This window comes from Oncorhynchus mykiss, chromosome Y (assembly GCF_013265735.2).
Source record: "Oncorhynchus mykiss isolate Arlee chromosome Y, USDA_OmykA_1.1, whole genome shotgun sequence".
NCBI classification, from domain to species: domain Eukaryota; kingdom Metazoa; phylum Chordata; class Actinopteri; order Salmoniformes; family Salmonidae; genus Oncorhynchus; species Oncorhynchus mykiss.
The window spans coordinates 17321699-17338867 of NC_048593.1; the positions used below are offsets into that span (position 1 = coordinate 17321699).

The window sequence follows — 17169 nt, forward strand, 5'->3', positions numbered from 1 at the left end:
TTTGCGAACTTCAGACCTGCAGCAATGTTTTTTTGGAGGGCAGTGGCTTCTTCCGTGGTGTCCTCCCATGAACACCATTCTTGTTTAGTGTTTTACGTGTCGTAGACTCGTCAGCAGAGATGTTAGCACCTTCCAGAGATTTCTGTAAGTCTTTAGCTGACACTCTAGGATTCTTCTTGACCTCGTTGAGCCTCCTGCGCTGTGCTCTTGCAGTCATCTTTGCAGGACGGCCACTCCTAGGGAGAGTAGTAACAGTGCTGAAATTTCTCCATTTATAGCCGTTTTTTCTTACCGTGGACTGACTTTTAGAGATACTTTTGTAACCCTTTTCAGCTTTATGCTAGGCAATCATTCTTAATTGTAGGTCTTCTGAGATCTCTTTTATTCGAGGCAGTGTTCACATCTTGTGAATAGCAAACTGACATTTTGTGAGTGTTTTTTATGGGACAGGGCAGCTCTAATCAACATCTCCAATCTCGTCTCAATGATTGGACTCCAGGTTAGTTGACTGCTGACTCCAATGAGCTTTTGGAGAAGTCATTAGCCTATGGGGTTCACATACTTTTCCCAACCTACACTGTGAATGTTTAAGTTATGTATTCAATATAGACAAGAAAAATACAATAATTAGTGTGTTATTAGTTTAAGCACACTGTGGTTGTCTATTGTTGTAACTTAGATGAAGATCACATCAAATTTTGTCAGACTTATGCAGAAATCTAGGTAATTCCAAAGGGTTCACTACCTCTATCGATCCAGTATCCCTGCACTTTATAAATATGGTATTGGAACAGACCCTGTATATAGTGTGCTTACTTTCTTGTCTTCTTCTTATTTCTATTTCTCATGTGCTTAAGTTCTGCCGTGTTATTCTTCTTACTACATTGATATTTATTACTGAATCGTTGGGTTTGGAGCTTGTGCACATGACACTAAAACTTGAAACACGCACGCACACACTATGGAGGTGATGAAATCGTCACGATGGAATCAGAGAGGTTGCTATGGGACACAGAGCCCCTCTATCTGTCACCACACCACAGCCTGGCACCATGGAGTGGCCCACTTCTACCAACATCACATCTCCACTAACATATTTATTCTATGACAGAGAAGAGAGAGGGGAGGGGGGGTTAGTGAAAGAGAGCAAGAGAGAGAGGTTGTCCAACAGCAACATATGTCCAGAGCAGGCTTGCACATTTTTGGTAACCTTTCTTAAATTCCCTTGTTTTCCAGAAATCCTGGTTGGATTATTACCCATTTATTCCGGAAATCCTCCAATCTGGATTTCTGGAAAGTTCCTGGAATTTTGCAACCCTAGGCCCTAGCCGAACACACACACTCACTCTGGACCTATGTGGAAATAACCCTGGGGCTGGCCAGGAGTGTGCCTGACTAAAAAAACACCCTAGCAGGACCCGGGCATGGGAGGTGAGGGAGGGGTGGACAAAGTGTCTATTGAGGCTGAGCTTGGGTCAGGTCTGCCCATTTTGGTACAACCAACCTCAAAGAAGAAAAAAACATAGGTATGCAGTATGCACTGGTCCTGGATCAGCATTCCCCTCCCCAAACCTTCAAATGAATCATCGGAGTGCAAATAAAACAACTTGCCCTGGAGTCAAACAAAAGAGCCATACATCCTAAAGGGTGATGTGCGGTCTCACCTCTTTTACAGGTACACAGGCTACATTGAAATGAAATCAACTGGCTCTCAAAGTGTCTCTAGACGGGACTAAGACAAATCAACATTCTGGGACACTGTAAAGTCCATGGAGAATAAGAACACCTCCTCCCAGGTGCCCACTGCACTGAAGATAGGAAACACTGTCACCACTGATAAATCCATGATAATTGAGAATTTCAATAAGCATTTTTCTACGGCTGGCCATGCTTTCCACGTGGCTACCCCTACCCCGGTCAACAGCACTGCACCCCCCACAGCAACTCGCCCAAGCCTTCCCCATTTCTCCTTCTCCCAAATCCAGTCAGCTGATGTTCTGAAAGAGCTACAAAATCTGGACCCCTACAAATCAGCCGGGCTAGACAATCTGGGCCCTTTTTTTCTCAAATGATCTGCCGAAATTGTTGCCACCCCTATTACTAGCCTGTTCAACCTCTCTTTCGTGTCGTCTGAGATTCCCATAGATTGAAGAGGGGAATGACCGCAGCTGCTTTCCAAAGGGGGGGGATTCTCTTGACCCAAACTGCTACAGACCTAGATCTATCCTACCATGCCTTTCTAAGGTCTTCGAAAGCCAAGTCAACAAACAGATTACCGACCATTTAGAATCTCACCATACCCTCTCTGCTATGCAATCTGGTTTCAGAGCTGGTCATGGGTGCACCTCTGCCACGCACAAGGTCCTAAACGATATCTTAACCGCCATTGATAAGAAACATTACTGTGCAGCCTTATTCATTGATCTGGCCAAGGCTTTCGACTCTGTCAATCACCACATCCTCATCGGCAGACTCGACAGCCTTGGTTTCTCAAATGATTGCCTCGCCTGGTTCACCAACTACTTCTCTGATAGAGTTCAGTGTGTCAAATCGGAGGGTCTGCTGTCCGGACCTCTGGCAGTCTCTATGGGGGTGCCACACGGTTCAATTCTTGGACCGACTCTCTTCATCAATGATGTCGCTCTTGCTGCTGGTGAGTCTCTGATCCACCTCTACGCAGACAACACCATTCTGTATACTTCTGGCCCTTCTTTGGACACTATGTTAACAACACTCCAGGCAAGCTTCAATGCCATACAACTCTCCTTCCGTGGCCTCCAATTGCTCTTAAATACAAGTAAAACTAAATGCATGCTCTTCAACCTATCGCTGCCTGCACCTGCCCGCCTGTCCAACATCACTACTCTGGACGGTTCTGACTTAGAATACGTGGACAACTACAAATACTTAGGTGTCTGGTTAGACTGTAAACTCTCCTTCCAGTCCCATATCAAACATCTCCAATCCAAAGTTAAATCTAGAATTGTCGTCCTATTTCGCAACAATGCATCCTTCACTCATGCTGCCAAACATACCCTTGTAAAACTGACCATCCTGCCAATCCTCGACTTCGGCGATGTCATTTACAAAATAGCCTCCAATACCCTACTCAACAAATTGGATGCAGTCTATCACAGTGCCATCCGTTTTGTCACCAAAGCCCCATATACTACCCACCATTGCAACCTGTACGCTCTCGTTGGCTGGCCCTCGCTTCATACTCGTCGCCAAACCCACTGGCTCCATGTCATCTACAAGACCCTGCTAGGTAAAGTCCCCCCTTATCTCAGCTCGCTGGTCACCATAGCATCACCCACCTGTAGCACGCGCTCCAGCAGGTATATCTCTCTGGTCACCCCCAAAACCAATTCTTTCTTTGGCCGCCTCTCCTTCCAGTTCTCTGCTGCCAATGACTGGAACGAACTACAAAAATCTCTGAAACTGGAAACACTTATCTCCCTCACTAGCTTTAAGCACCAACTGTCAGAGCATCTCACAGATTACTGCACCTGTACATACGCCACCTATAATTTAGCCCAAACAACTACCTCTTTCCCTACTGAATTTATTTGATTTATTTATTTTGCTCCTTTTCACCCCATTATTTTTATTTCTACTTTGCACATTCTTCCACTGCAAATCTACCATTCCAGTGTTTTACTTGATATATTGTATTTACTTTGCCACCATGGCATTTTGTTTTGCCTTTACCTCCCTTATCTCACCTCATTTGCTCACATCGTATATAGACTTGTTTCTACTGTATTATTGACTGTATGTTTGTTTTACTCCATGTGTAACTCTGTGTCGTTGTATGTGTCGAACTGCTTTGCTTTATCTTGGCCAGGTCGCAATTGTAAATGAGAACTTGTTCTCAACTTGCCTACCGGGTTAAATAAAGGTGAAATAAAAAAAATAAAAAAATAAAAACAAGACAAAGCCTGACACATAAGGCTAACACATAGACTAAATGGCAATAAGATGGTTAATATACTGGCAATAAACATGTTAAATAATGAGAAAGATTGCCTAAACGATTCCACCCAATATGTAGGTTTTACCAGCTTACCCCCGACCCATGTGAAATAGGTCATAGAGATAATGATATGAAGCTTAAGAGGCCATCGGTACACCAAAGAGGATCATTTGAATTGGACAAACCCAACATAGGCTGCCTAAAATAATCCTTACATTTGAGTAGCCCTCTTTCTGTCCTTTTAAAACCCACCTACTTATGGCCAAGATTATGAGCTCTCTCTATCGCGCCTGAACTCTTCCATCCGCTTTCTCTCAGTCTTAAGTTTCCATGTGGATATCTCTGTCCTCTCTTTCGACGGCGTTTACGTCAGTGTGTCCCAATATTTCAGAAATGTAAGTCTTTCCTTTCAGTGTCATCGCTGTGGCTAGCTGTGGAAGAAAATATCCTTCCATTCTTGGCTAGTGAGATGAAGGTCTATTTCAGACTATGCATGTAGTCCATGAGGAAGTGGGTCTGTCAGAAAGCTAACTGAACGTAAACAATCCAATCATCTGTTCAGTGGCACTGCTTTACTGATGCTCCACTGACAAAGCTCCGTTTCAGCCCAAGCTTGTCCTGGTTACTTCTCCATTGAATGACACTTGTATTTGAGAGCACTGAGAGGGAGATGTTTTGTCTTTCCTCTCTTTCGCTGTCCTCTCTCTCGCTTGAAAGAAGCAGCCATCTTGGATTGAACAACACCCACTTCAATAGGCCAAAGGGACATGAACGAACAATTACTATTGTTGTTTACAGCAAGACCATCTACCATGGGCAGAGAGAGATCACAGAGTGGAGGAGAGGAAGAAGAGAGGGAGGAGAGAAGTCCTAGCTAGCAGACGGCCTGAATCATCCTCAGAGACAGTCCCTTCTCTCTCCAGAACCAGAGCAGCCATTAGGAGAAAAGCCTTCTGCTAGAGGAACACTTCCCTGGGAACACTCACTCCAGCATTGGGATTGGAGGAATCAAAAAGCCCAGCTAGCTACAGTACAAACAAACAGCCCAGCTAGCTACAGTACGAACAAACAGCCCAGCTAACTACAGTACGAACAAACAGCCCAGCTAACTACAGTATGAACAAACAGCCCAGCTAACTACAGTACGAACAAACACCCCAGCTAACTACAGTACGAACAAACAGCCCAGCTAACTACAGTACAAACAAACAGCCCATCTAACTACAGTACAAACAAACAGCCCAGCTAACCACAGTACGAACAAACAGCCCAGCTAACTACAGTACGAACAAACAGCCCAGCTAACTACAGTACGAACAAACAGCCCAGCTAACTACAGTACGAAGAAACAGCCCAGCTAACTACAGTACGAAGAAACAGCCCAGCTAACTACAGTACGAAGAAACAGCCCAGCTAACTACAGTACGAACAAACAGCCCATCTAACTACAGTACAAACAAACAGCCCAGCTAACTACAGTACAAACAAACAGCCCAGCTAACTACAGTACAAACAAACAGCCCAGCTAGCTACAGTACAAACAAACAGCCCAGCTAGCTACGGTATGAACAAACAGCCCCGCTAACTACAGTACAAACAAACAGCCCAGCTAGCTACAGTACGAACAAACAGCCCAGCTAGCTACAGTACAAACAAACAGCCCAGCTAACTACAGTATGAAGAAACAGCCCAGCTAACTACAGTACGAACAAACAGCCCAGCTAGCTACAGTACAAACAAACAGCCCAGCTAACTACAGTATGAAGAAACAGCCCAGCTAACTACAGTACGAACAAACAGCCCAGCTAGCTACGGTATGAACAAACAGCCCCGCTAACTACAGTACAAACAAACAGCCCAGCTAACTACAGTACGAACAAACAGCCCAGCTAGCTACAGTACGAACAAACAGCCCAGCTAGCTACAGTACGAACAAACAGCATCCAGCACCTGGTCACAACACATGCATGTACGCTTTGGCACAAACACACAGACGCGCAATCACACACACACATTGCTGACAGCGTATTAGCCCCAAGATATGTGTGAGAGTATGTGTGTGTGTGTTTGTTTGTGTAAGTGTGCTTGTTTGTGTGTGTGTATACTGTTACGCAACGGGAGAGCTCGTCCCATCTGTGCCTCTCTACAGACCCCCATCCCTGACCAGTGAAGTGAGAAACCCCAAATCAGCCATGCAATCTGCCACAGCCGTACTCATCATCTTCACCATCAACCCCTTCCTCTTCCTCCCCATCATAATCATTACCCTCATCATTTTCCTCCTCCACCTCTTGCTCATCCTCATCACTTTCATCACCATCCTCACTCACGACGGTTCAACCACTAACTGAAAACATCTCCCATTCTCCATCCCCTGAAGCTTGATCAAACAGATTCCATACATTTTAAAATCCAGATTATCCCATAAATACATGAGTGCAACTCCGACATCGTCTGTGGCACTGTACAGTGACTTCAGAAACTATTCATACACCTTGACTTATTCCACATTTTGTTGATTTACAGCTTGAATTCAAAATGGATTATATCAGATTTTTTTTCTCACCCATCTATCTACACACCATACCCCATAATGACAAATTGGAAACATTTTATTTATTTTTTTGCTAATTTATTGAAATTGAAATACATAAATTCCTAATTTACATACAGTTGAAGTCAGAAATGTACATTCACTTAGGTTGGAGTCATTAAAACTCATTTTTCAACCACTCCACAAATTTCTTGTTAACAAACTATAGTTTAGGCAAGTCGGTTAGGACATCTACTTTGTGCATGACACAAGTCATTTTTCCAACAATTGTTTACAGACAGAATATTTCACTTATAATTCACTGTATCACAATTCCAGTAGGTCAGAAGTTTACATACACTATGTATGATCATGTGCCTTTAAACAAATTGGAAAATGGCTTTAGAAGCATCTGATAATAATTTGAGTCAATTGGAGGTGTACCTGTGAATGTATTTCAAGGCCTACCTTCAAACAGTGCCTCTTTGCTTGATATCATGGGAAAATCAAAAGAAATCTGCCAAGACCTCAACATTTTTTTGTAGACATTAACAAGTCTGGTTCATCCCTGGGAGCAATTTCCAAATACTAATTGAGTGTATGTAAACGTCTGACCACTGGGAATGTGATCAAATAAATAAAAGCTGAAATAAATAATTATTTCTACTATTATTATGACATTTCACATTCTTAAAATAAAGTGCTGATCCTAACTGACCTAAAACAGGGAATTTTTACTAGTATTAAATGTCAAGAATTGTGAAAAACTGAGCTTAAATCTATTTGGCTAAGGTGTATGTAAACTTCCGACTTCAACTGTAAGTATTCACAACACTGAGTCAATTCAATACATGTTACCTTTGGCAGTGATTACAGCTGTGAGTCTTTCTGGGCAAGTCTCTAAGAGTGTTGCACACCTGGATTGCACAATATTTGTACATTATTCTTTTTTAAATTTTTCAATCTCTGTCAAGTTGGTTGTTGATCATTGCTAGACAGCCATTTTCAAGTCTTGCCATAGATTTTCAAGCCGATTTAAGTCAAAACTATAACTAGGCCATTCAATGTCGTCTTGGTAAGCAACTCCAGTGTATATTTGGCCTTGTGTTTTAGGTTATTGTCCTGCTGAAAGGTGAATTTGTCTCCCAGTGTCTGTTGGAAAACAGACTGAACCAGTTTTACCTGTAGGATTTTGTCTGAGCTTAGCTCTATTCTGTTGATTTTTATCATAAAAAACACTCTAGTCCTTGCCAATGACAAGCATACCCATAACATGATGCAGCCACCACCATGCTTGAAAATATGAAGAGTGTTACTCAGTGATGTGTTGGATTTGCCCCAAACATAACGCTTTGTATTGAGGACATATAGTTAATTTCTTTGCCCAAATGTTTTGCAGTTTTACTTTAGTCACGCCCTGATCTGCTTTACCTGTCCGTGATTGTCTCCACCTCCTCCAGGTGTTGCTTATTTTCCCCAGTGTATTTATCCCTGTGTTTCCTGTCTCTCTGTACCAGTTCGTCTTGTATGTTTCCAAGTCAACCAGCGTTTTTCCCGTTCTCCTGCTTTTTGAATTCTCCTTTTTCTAGTCCTCACAGTTTTGACCCTTGCCTGTTTCTGGACTTTGTACCCGACTGCCTGACCATTCTGCCTGCCTTGGCCATGAGCCAGTCTGCCACTCTGTACCTCATGGACTCTGATCTGGTTTTGACCTTTTTGCATGTCCACGACCATTCTCTTGCCTACCCCTTTGGATTAATAAACATTCTAAGACTCCAACCATCTGCCTCCTGTGTCTTCATGTGGCTCTCGCCTTGTGCCTTGATACGATCATTAAGATAGTATTGTGGAGTAACGACAATGTTGATCCATCCTCAGTTTTCTCCTATCACAGCCATTAAACTCTGTAACTGCAAAGTCACCATTGGCCTCATGGTAAAATCCCTGAGCGGTTTCCTTCCTCTCCAGCAACTGAGTTAGGAAGGACACCTGTATCTTTGTAGTGACTGGTAGTATTGATACACCAACCAAAGTGTAATTAAGAACCTCAGCATGCTCAAAGTAATTTTTACCCATCTACCAATAGGTGCCCTTCTTTGCAAGGCATTGGAATACCTTCCTGGTCTTTGTGGTTGAATCTGTGTTTGAAATTCACTGCTTGAGTGAGGGACCTTACAGATAATTATATGTGTGGGGTACAGTATTGAGGTAGTCATTTTAAAATCATGTTAATCACTTAGTGCACACAGAGTGAGTCCATGCAACTTATTATGTGACTTGTTAAGCAAATGTGTACTCCTGAACTTATTCAGGCTTGCCATAACAAAAGGGTTGAATACTTATTGATCCAAGACATTTCCGCTTTTAATTCATTTGTAAAAGTTTCTAAAAACATAATTCCACTTTGCCATTATGGGGTATTGTGTGTAGGTCAGTGACACAACAGCTCAATATAATACATTTAAAATGTAGGCTGTAACACAACAAAATATGTAAAAAAGTCAAGAGGTGTGAATACTTTCTGAAGGCACTGTAAATGACCCCGCTCTGCTATTAACACCCATTTGTATTTAACGAGGCAAGTCAGTTAATAACAAGAAAGACATTTCTACAAAATAAAAAAACTATTCAGACCCTTTGCTATGAGACTCGAAATTGAGCTCAGGTGCATCCTGTTTCCATTGATCATCCTTGAGATGTTTCTACAACTTGATTGGTCCACCTGTGGTACATTCAATTGATTGGACATGATTTGGAAAGGCACACACCTGTATATATAAGGTCGGAATACTTTCCGAATGCACTGTACTTTGAAAAACGACTAAAATAGTGATTTTGTCAGACAACATAGGCAGCAGCTCTATAGAGATGAGATGATGACTTGGAATGAAATTAAGTCATCAAATAAAACAAATATAATATACACAACAACTGAAATTAAAGTAATTAAAGTAAAGTGATGTGAATAAATGATTGTTAATAAGCGGTAAATGGGTTGTCACTACCATCATGGGACTTTTATTAATAGTTTTATTCTGTGTTACAGCATTCAACCCACAAAATGCATAAAGCATTTCATATAATATATATATACCGAAATCCGTGATTATTTATTAGTAATCGAACTAAAGCCCGAACTGACCTCAAAAAGCACTAATCGCTCATAACTAGGTACGAAATGGCAGGAATCAATACATTCTCAGTAGGAGGAGCCATGTATGCAGATATTTGTTGCTTACAGCATTCGTTTTTACTAAACAGTACATTCTAAATAGTATGTAGTACGATTAGTACACAGTATGCAGTTTATGTAGGTAGTAGGCAAGCCAGATTTGGCGCCACACCCTAAGTACAGGGGTTAGTGTACATCTGCCCCCCCCGCACCATCAGAGAAGACAGTCTTATCTGCCTCTCTGCACACACACACAGGGCTCATCCTGGCACAGTAAAGGGCGCCCGCTGCCAATGGCCCGCAGCTCTGTCTGCTCCGCCAGGGCTGCGGCGGCAGGGCAGGCGCTAAAACGCCACTCACTTCGTCAGCAGAAAGCCCAGAGACACCGGGCCAGAAGGAGACAACGCTGCAGCTAGCGCCAAGCATAGCGCCCACGCCTCTAGCTCCATAGCCAAACGGCTAACCTGCTCTGTTAGCTGGGCAGTAACTGGGCCTCGAGGCTACAAACAGGTTAAAGATACTGAAGCTGATTGCTTGGGAGCGAGGGGGAAAATATTGCTTTCTTTGTCTAGGACTCCAGTAAAAGCTTCTAGAAAAAAAGCTAGTTGGGTTTCAGAAATAGTCATGGGCTGAGTCAGAAGCCTCTATCTGCTTGTTTCTAATGGTACCCTATTCCCTAATACAGTGCTCTACTTTTGACTAGCGTTCTATGGGCCCTGGTCAAATGTAGTGCATTACATAGGGAATAGGGTGCCATTTAGGATGCATCCTCTGTCTCCCCTGGCTGGCTGCAGCTCACAGACACACACGCACATCTACTCTGTGAGGCTCATGTAGCCCTCTAATAGCCCTCACAACGAACGTACCTGCTCCGAGACCAGGGAGGGGGCGACAAGAGTGTCAAAATTCACAGAGAGAGAAGAGTGAATGAGGGGAAAAGCTGCTCACACAGACAAAAGAAAACAATGCTGACAATTCATTGTTCAGCTATTTTTAGGAGGAGCCCATGTCTCACAAGGCTTAGTGGCTCGATGACTGTGTAATGAACAGGCAATGAAGAGAGCACTCAGCGCAGGCACTTAGTCGGGTTTCTATGGGTTGTCTCAGTCAAGAGGTCAAACCTGACATTTTAAGTACCAGAAACCACACCTGAGAATCTTATGCAAGGACCTGCAGTTGTGAGATTTAAGTCAAATAAAAAAATGTAAACCGTTGGTTTTGATTTCGTTGCTCTAAATCCTACCAGTGTGGATGATGAGGCTCTAAGCCCATCCTCACTCCTTCCTTACATGGCAGTCAATCAACGCTGCCAGGCAACGGTCAGCGTGGGACTGCCCCCTCAATCTCCAGACAGGAACCGAGTAGCAACTAGAGCTAAGATTGTAGAAGGCGGCGGCCACTCACCCAGGTCTCCATGGAAACTGATGTCATGAGGGGCTCTGCTGGTCGGCGTGGTGTCCGGGTCGAGCGGGGGCCAGATCTGGCCGGTCTTACGGACGCTCACGATGGTGGCTTCGGACATGACGACGTGGCCCTGCTGGCGGTGGGGGCGCTTCTGGGACTGTGGCGTGGGGGGGCTGCTGCTGTCAATAGAATGCTGGGAGTTCTGTGAGTTCTGCGAGGGCGAGCGGCTCTTCTCCCTGAAAGGCCGGCGGTAGGCCGTGGTGGGGCTGGGCGACACGTGGCTGGACTGGCCAGACGAGAAGTCCTCCTCGCTGGACGTCAGGTTCTCATTGGAGCTGCAGTCTGGTGTGTAGCCGCCGCCTCCGCCCCCCACGTCCTCAAAGCTCCCAGGAGAGTAGGAGCGCCGGGGCCAGGTCAGGTGGTGCTCGTCTCCAACGTGGTCCCTCATGGTGACGCCCCCTTTCCCATCCCCCCCGCCCTCGCCCATCATCACCCCGCCCACGTAGACGCTGGTGTAAGGCTGGAAGTCAGAGGGTTGCCATGGGGGTGGAGGGGGCTGTTTTCCCCCGTTGGTCTTGGGGTGGCGTGGGTTGGGGTCCCCGTCCTCATACTCAGCATCGTACCCACAAGTGCTCTCTGTAGAGCGCCCCCTGTAGACAGGACGGGTGCGGAGCTCGCCTGCCACAGTGGCCAGGTTGCCTGGCAGAGAGTGCAGGGACCTCTTGCGCTCCATCTGCATGGCCTGGCTGCCCAGGGTGCTGATCTTGTCAGAGACGTCTCGGTCGTTGACCCTGACCAGGCCCCTGTCATGGTGAAACTCCATGTTGGTGTAGAAGGGCTGCTGCTTCTCCTGGCTCTTCCCTCCATCCCCGGCAGAGTGAGAGTTGGCCCGCTTGATCCTCTCAAAGTTGGACCTCAGCGCTGCCACCCCCAGTCCCATGCCAAGCTTGTCATTGGGTTCAGACGCTAGGTCCTTGTTTGAGGGTGGGTTTGGACGGCGAGGGGAGATACCCCCTTTCTGTTTGGAGGGCGAGAGGCCGTCTGTCTCGCAGGGCTCTGCCTGCTGGGGCACCTCGAAGGCAGACTGGAGCTCCAGCTCGTCACCGTGGGAGGTTGACTTCCGGGCTGTAGGGGGTCTCTGTTTGGACCTGGCCTCCCCCACCGGTTGGAACCGGCTCCGCTCCCCTTGTTCCTGTACGTGTGGCTGCTGAGACTCAGCACCCAGCCCTGCCTGGTCCCCTACCTCATTCATCTGGGCCTTCCTGAAACCCCAGCGCTGGCGGTCATAACTCTTCCTCTCCTTGGCCAGCAGTGTCTGCAGGTAGATCATACGGAAGCGCTCCTTGTTCACCTCCATCTCCAGCCGCCGGATGGAGGCTTTGCACTTCTCCAGCTCCTGCTCAATGCCCCCCACCGACCTGAGCTCCATCTTTGGGGGGTCTGACTCGGGAAACTGAGCTTTCCACGCTTCAATAAATCCCACCGGCTCCACCATTGTTGACATTTACTGTATAGCAATACAGATCTGACCCGGGTGATGTCACCAGTAGCGGTATTTCTCGCCTATCATCCAGTTTCCAACAGGGGAAAATCGGAATGTACCTAGAGAATCTACAATAGAAAAAAACCATTAATTTTAATGGTATGATAAAGCGGTTCAAAAACGGACACTTTAACTGTTGTCACGTCTTTACCGATTTCGCAGACAAAACATATTGTATTGTCAACAATAGAAATAGAAGTATTTCCAGTCAAACGCCTGTTCTGCATTATTCCTGAAAGGCCACTTGCAGAATGAGAAAAAAAAATCTGTCTCGACACAATGACAGCATCTGTCCTCCTGAGCGGATGATCAGGATCTAGAGCGGATCTGGATCTTCCGTGTGATGAGAAAGTGATAACGGCTCTGCAACTACTTACTTTACATTTTCTTATTCAATTCACTTTATCCCATCATTGATGATCCTCGTTCATTCACATGACAACAGCCCTGTTCCATTATCGCCTCCAGTTGTTCCTAGCCCTTTGTACCAGCAGCGTCCAAAAATAATGGCATAAAAAGAGAGAAACCCGAGAACGATATAATTTTCCCACGACAAAATTCCTTTCTCCTGTTGCTATTCGAAATTGATAATTAATTCTAATTTGTTTTGCCTTGTTACCCCATGTTTTCGCGGTTCCGTGTCAATGTACAGTTTATCCAGACATTCCCCGTTCCTCTCCTGTGCTTGTGCTTCGTGTTCCCATCTCAATCTCACACTGGAGACTGAGGCTGCAGGAAAGGGAGGGACCAGACGCAACATGATTGACAGTGGCCACACTCGGGTTTCGGTTCAATTAAAGAGACAGGGCATGGATGTATTCAACAGTATACCACAGAACAATTACTATTCCATTTTCAGATAATAATACATTATTCCGGAGGAGGATAATTTATTGATATTTCAGTCAATCCTATAAAAGCATAATATATAGTCGAGACTCATGGCTGTAGTCTATATTCTATGCATTGCAGCTTGGATGGTAGAAAGAGGTGTTCAAATGTATTATTGTCTTCTCTCTTCATATGGACTAAGAAATGGCAATTATAATAGGCTACAGTGATTGAAATCAACCTGCCGTGCAGGTGTGATACTTGTGGGAGCGTCGGGATTCCTGAAATGACACCAGACTGCCACCCTGTGTCTGTTCACCTAAAGTGCATACAGTAGTAGGCTAACGATTTTTCTCACTTCAAATACACAATATACACCAAACAAAAAATATAAACACAACGTGTAAAGGGTTGGTCCCATGTTTCATGAGCTGAAATAAAATATCCAAGACATTTACCATGTTTACCATTATTTTGGCATTAATACGTGTCACATATCAGTTGGCAAACAATGTAAAAAAATATATATATTGAGTTAATAAAGCCTCATACAAACAAGGTTTCGCTTTGCTTTCTTGAGTAAGGCAGCTCCCAAATGCAGATGTTTCAGCCTAGCTCAGTGCTTTCTGTGGTGGAGGGGCAGCTAGCGGAAATACAATCTTCTCTAGTTGTGCCTTGACTGGCTCAGTGTTCGGTCACTCATGGGGACACTATGTCACCGCAACATCTACAGAGAGAGCTAGAAAATGTAAGCCCCTTGGGTGCTGCCATAGATTTACGTTAGAGGTGCCCATCCAAGAAGGTTCAAGGTCATTTGCCACAGATAGAATTGTTAAATCACATGATATCTCCCGTTGCTTTGGTTGGACTGATTATGTCAACATCATACTTTCAAAATCTTAGCTAGCAAGCTAGACAAGCAATCATCCTCATGAGTTAAGTCGACAATCTACTGGCAAATCCTTTTCAATCCTTGGCATTGGAAGAGAAATTATAGATAAAACGTATCGGTGCTCATCAGCCATTGGACATAAACATTACACAACAAGTTGGAAATCGCAAATTCAACAATAAGTGGTTTGGAAGGAATCAGTGGCTAACTGCAAGCTTTACAAAGCAATCACCATTTTGCTTCCCCTGCCCGCTATTCGGTGGAGAGGGTGTGTGGTCCAAGTCTGGGTTTAAGGGTCTCTTTTCCAAGCTTAAAAGGATAAACATTCACAAGCAACACCATGGGCCAGAAAAGGTTGAATACATTGGTCATGCAGTCAATACAGCATGACTTCTTCCGCGTTCAGAAGAACTGGAAACACAGAACTGGGAAATCTCAGACTTCATTGAGTTCAAGATAACTGGAAACGAGCTCTGACAGGGAAAATACGTTTTGAATGGTCATCCAACTCGGGATTCCAAATTGGGAACTCGAGCCTCTTTCTAGAGCTCCGACCTGAAGATCACTGGTATCATGATTCAACCGTGTTTTTTTTCGAGTCCCCAGTTGTCTTGAAAGCACCATAAATCCAGAGAATGCCAGACATTGATGACAAAGTTTCATGACAAAATTTGCACACAAGAAGTGCTGGGCCACCTTCCTGTTCAGCACAACAAGGTGAGTCCAAAAATATATTGTATGCTGCTGCATAAATTATGTAATATGCCAGGGAGATATGTATACTGTAGCTAAGAAAGTAATACTAAGTGTATGTTGTGTAGTAAGCTATTAGTAGCCCATGTGCTTACTGTTCTGACTTGAATGTGCACATGTAGCCTATAGCCTGTTTTAGAGAAATGTCATCGAATATGGTAAGAGCTTTCACTGTTTGCTTATATACCCCCTTTATTTATCCTACGGTTCTGACTTGGTATACAGCAAAATGACTGTAAGAATGGCCCATGTTCTGAATTCTGTCGCTGTACATTTCAAAAGTGCAGAAAAAAAGTTTTTTTTGACTACATCTGTCTTAGCTAACTCATTGTCAATAGAAATGATCCGCTCATCGTTCCCTTACGCCATACTTTTTACATTTGAATTGTCAGTAGAAACCACATTTGTTTAAGCAAGTCAAACATATAATCTATGGTTTTTAAAAAGGCAGTAAATGAGGCTGAAGGAACTGTTTCGCTGCCAGACAAGGCTCTGCTGATAGCCACATGTAGCAATGGTAAGGATTCACTCCATGGTGCTGAAAATAAAACTCTGCTGTTGGGACAGCTTTATGTAGGCCCTGACAGTTTGTGGGCATCATTTGTCACAGTTAAATAGTGCAATTAATGTACTAGTGTTGTGGCTTTGCTGGCATGCATATACATTATATATTTTTTTGCCCCACCAAGATTTGCATGCTAAAATCGGCACTGATCATTACATGGAAAATAAAAGGCCACTCTATAAAGTGTGCAGTTTTGTCACATAACACAATGCCACAGATGTCTGAAGTTTTGAGGGAGCGCAAAGTTGGCATGCGGACTGCAGGAATGTCCACCAGAGCTGTTGCCATAGGATTGAATGTAAATTTTTCTACCGTAAGTCACCTCCAACTTTATTTTAGAGAATTTTGCAGTATGTCCAACCGGCCTCACAACCGCAGACTACGTGTATTGTGTTGGCGAGCGGTTTGCTGATGTCAACGTTGTGAACAGAATGCCCCATGGTGGAGGTGGGGTTATGGTATGGACAGGCATAAGCTATGGACAAACAAACACAATTGCATTTTATTGATGGCAATTGGAATTCAGAGATACTGTGACCAGATCCTGTGGCCCATTGTCGTGCCATTCATCCTCCACCATCACTTCATGTTTCAGCATGATAATGCACAACCCCATGTCTCAAGGATCTGTACACTATTCCTGGAAGCTGAAAATGTCAGTTCTTCCATGGCCTGCATATTCACCAGACATGTCACCCATTGAGCATGTTTTGGATGCTCTGGTTTAACTTCTACAACATTGTGTTCCAGCTCCTGCCAATATTCAGAAACTTTGCAGCCATTGAAGAGTGGGACAACTTTCCACAGGCCTGATCAACTCCATGCAAAATAAATTTGTTGCGCTGCATGAGGAAAATGGTCACACTAAATACTGACTGGTTTTCTGATCCAAGCCCCTACCTTAAGGTATCTGTGACAAACACTAAATACTGACTGGTTTTCTGATCCACGCCCCTACCTTAAGGTATCTGTGACAAACACTAAATACTGACTGGTTTTCTGATCCAAGCCCCTACCTTAAGGTATCTGTGACAAACAGATGCATATCTGTATTCATGTGAAATCCATAGATTCACGCCTAATTAATTTATTTCAATTGACTGATTTTCTTATATGAACTAACTCAGTAAAAACATTTTTGCATGTTGCATTTATATTTAAGGTAAACATAGGAAGGAGTACAGTAGTACTAAAGTAACTTTCTATTCCCAATTTAATTTTGTATTTTTCCATAATAGCAGATGTGAACAATAATACATCCATCCATCCAAACACATCGCCCGAATGCAGATTTGGCAAACAATGAGGGATAGCAAGTTATATCACAGACCGAAACTCCGGCTACAAGACAAGGATTGACCCCAATAAATGGTTTATTAGACAGAAACCAACCTGTGATGCATGTTACAATCATTTTGTGCAGATAATGATCAGTCATATTTACTATGTTCATGTGTTTCAACATAGTGAGTTAAAACAGCTCTCAGAAGATTGAAGCTG

General features: G+C 44.0%; 1 protein-coding gene across 2 annotated transcripts in view; it reads right to left on the reverse strand.

Annotated features, from left to right (window-relative positions):
• The window catches only part of LOC110509728 (breakpoint cluster region protein), a 131026-nt gene extending 117664 nt beyond the window's left edge, over positions 1-13362 (reverse strand). For both annotated transcript variants that reach the window (XM_036967543.1, XM_036967542.1), the window contains exon 1: positions 11086-13362. In XM_036967543.1, coding sequence (XP_036823438.1) covers positions 11086-12589 — 1504 coding nt within the window. In that variant the 5' untranslated portion in view covers positions 12590-13362. The remainder of the gene's footprint in view (positions 1-11085) is intronic.
• Between the last annotated feature and the right edge of the window lie 3807 nt (positions 13363-17169).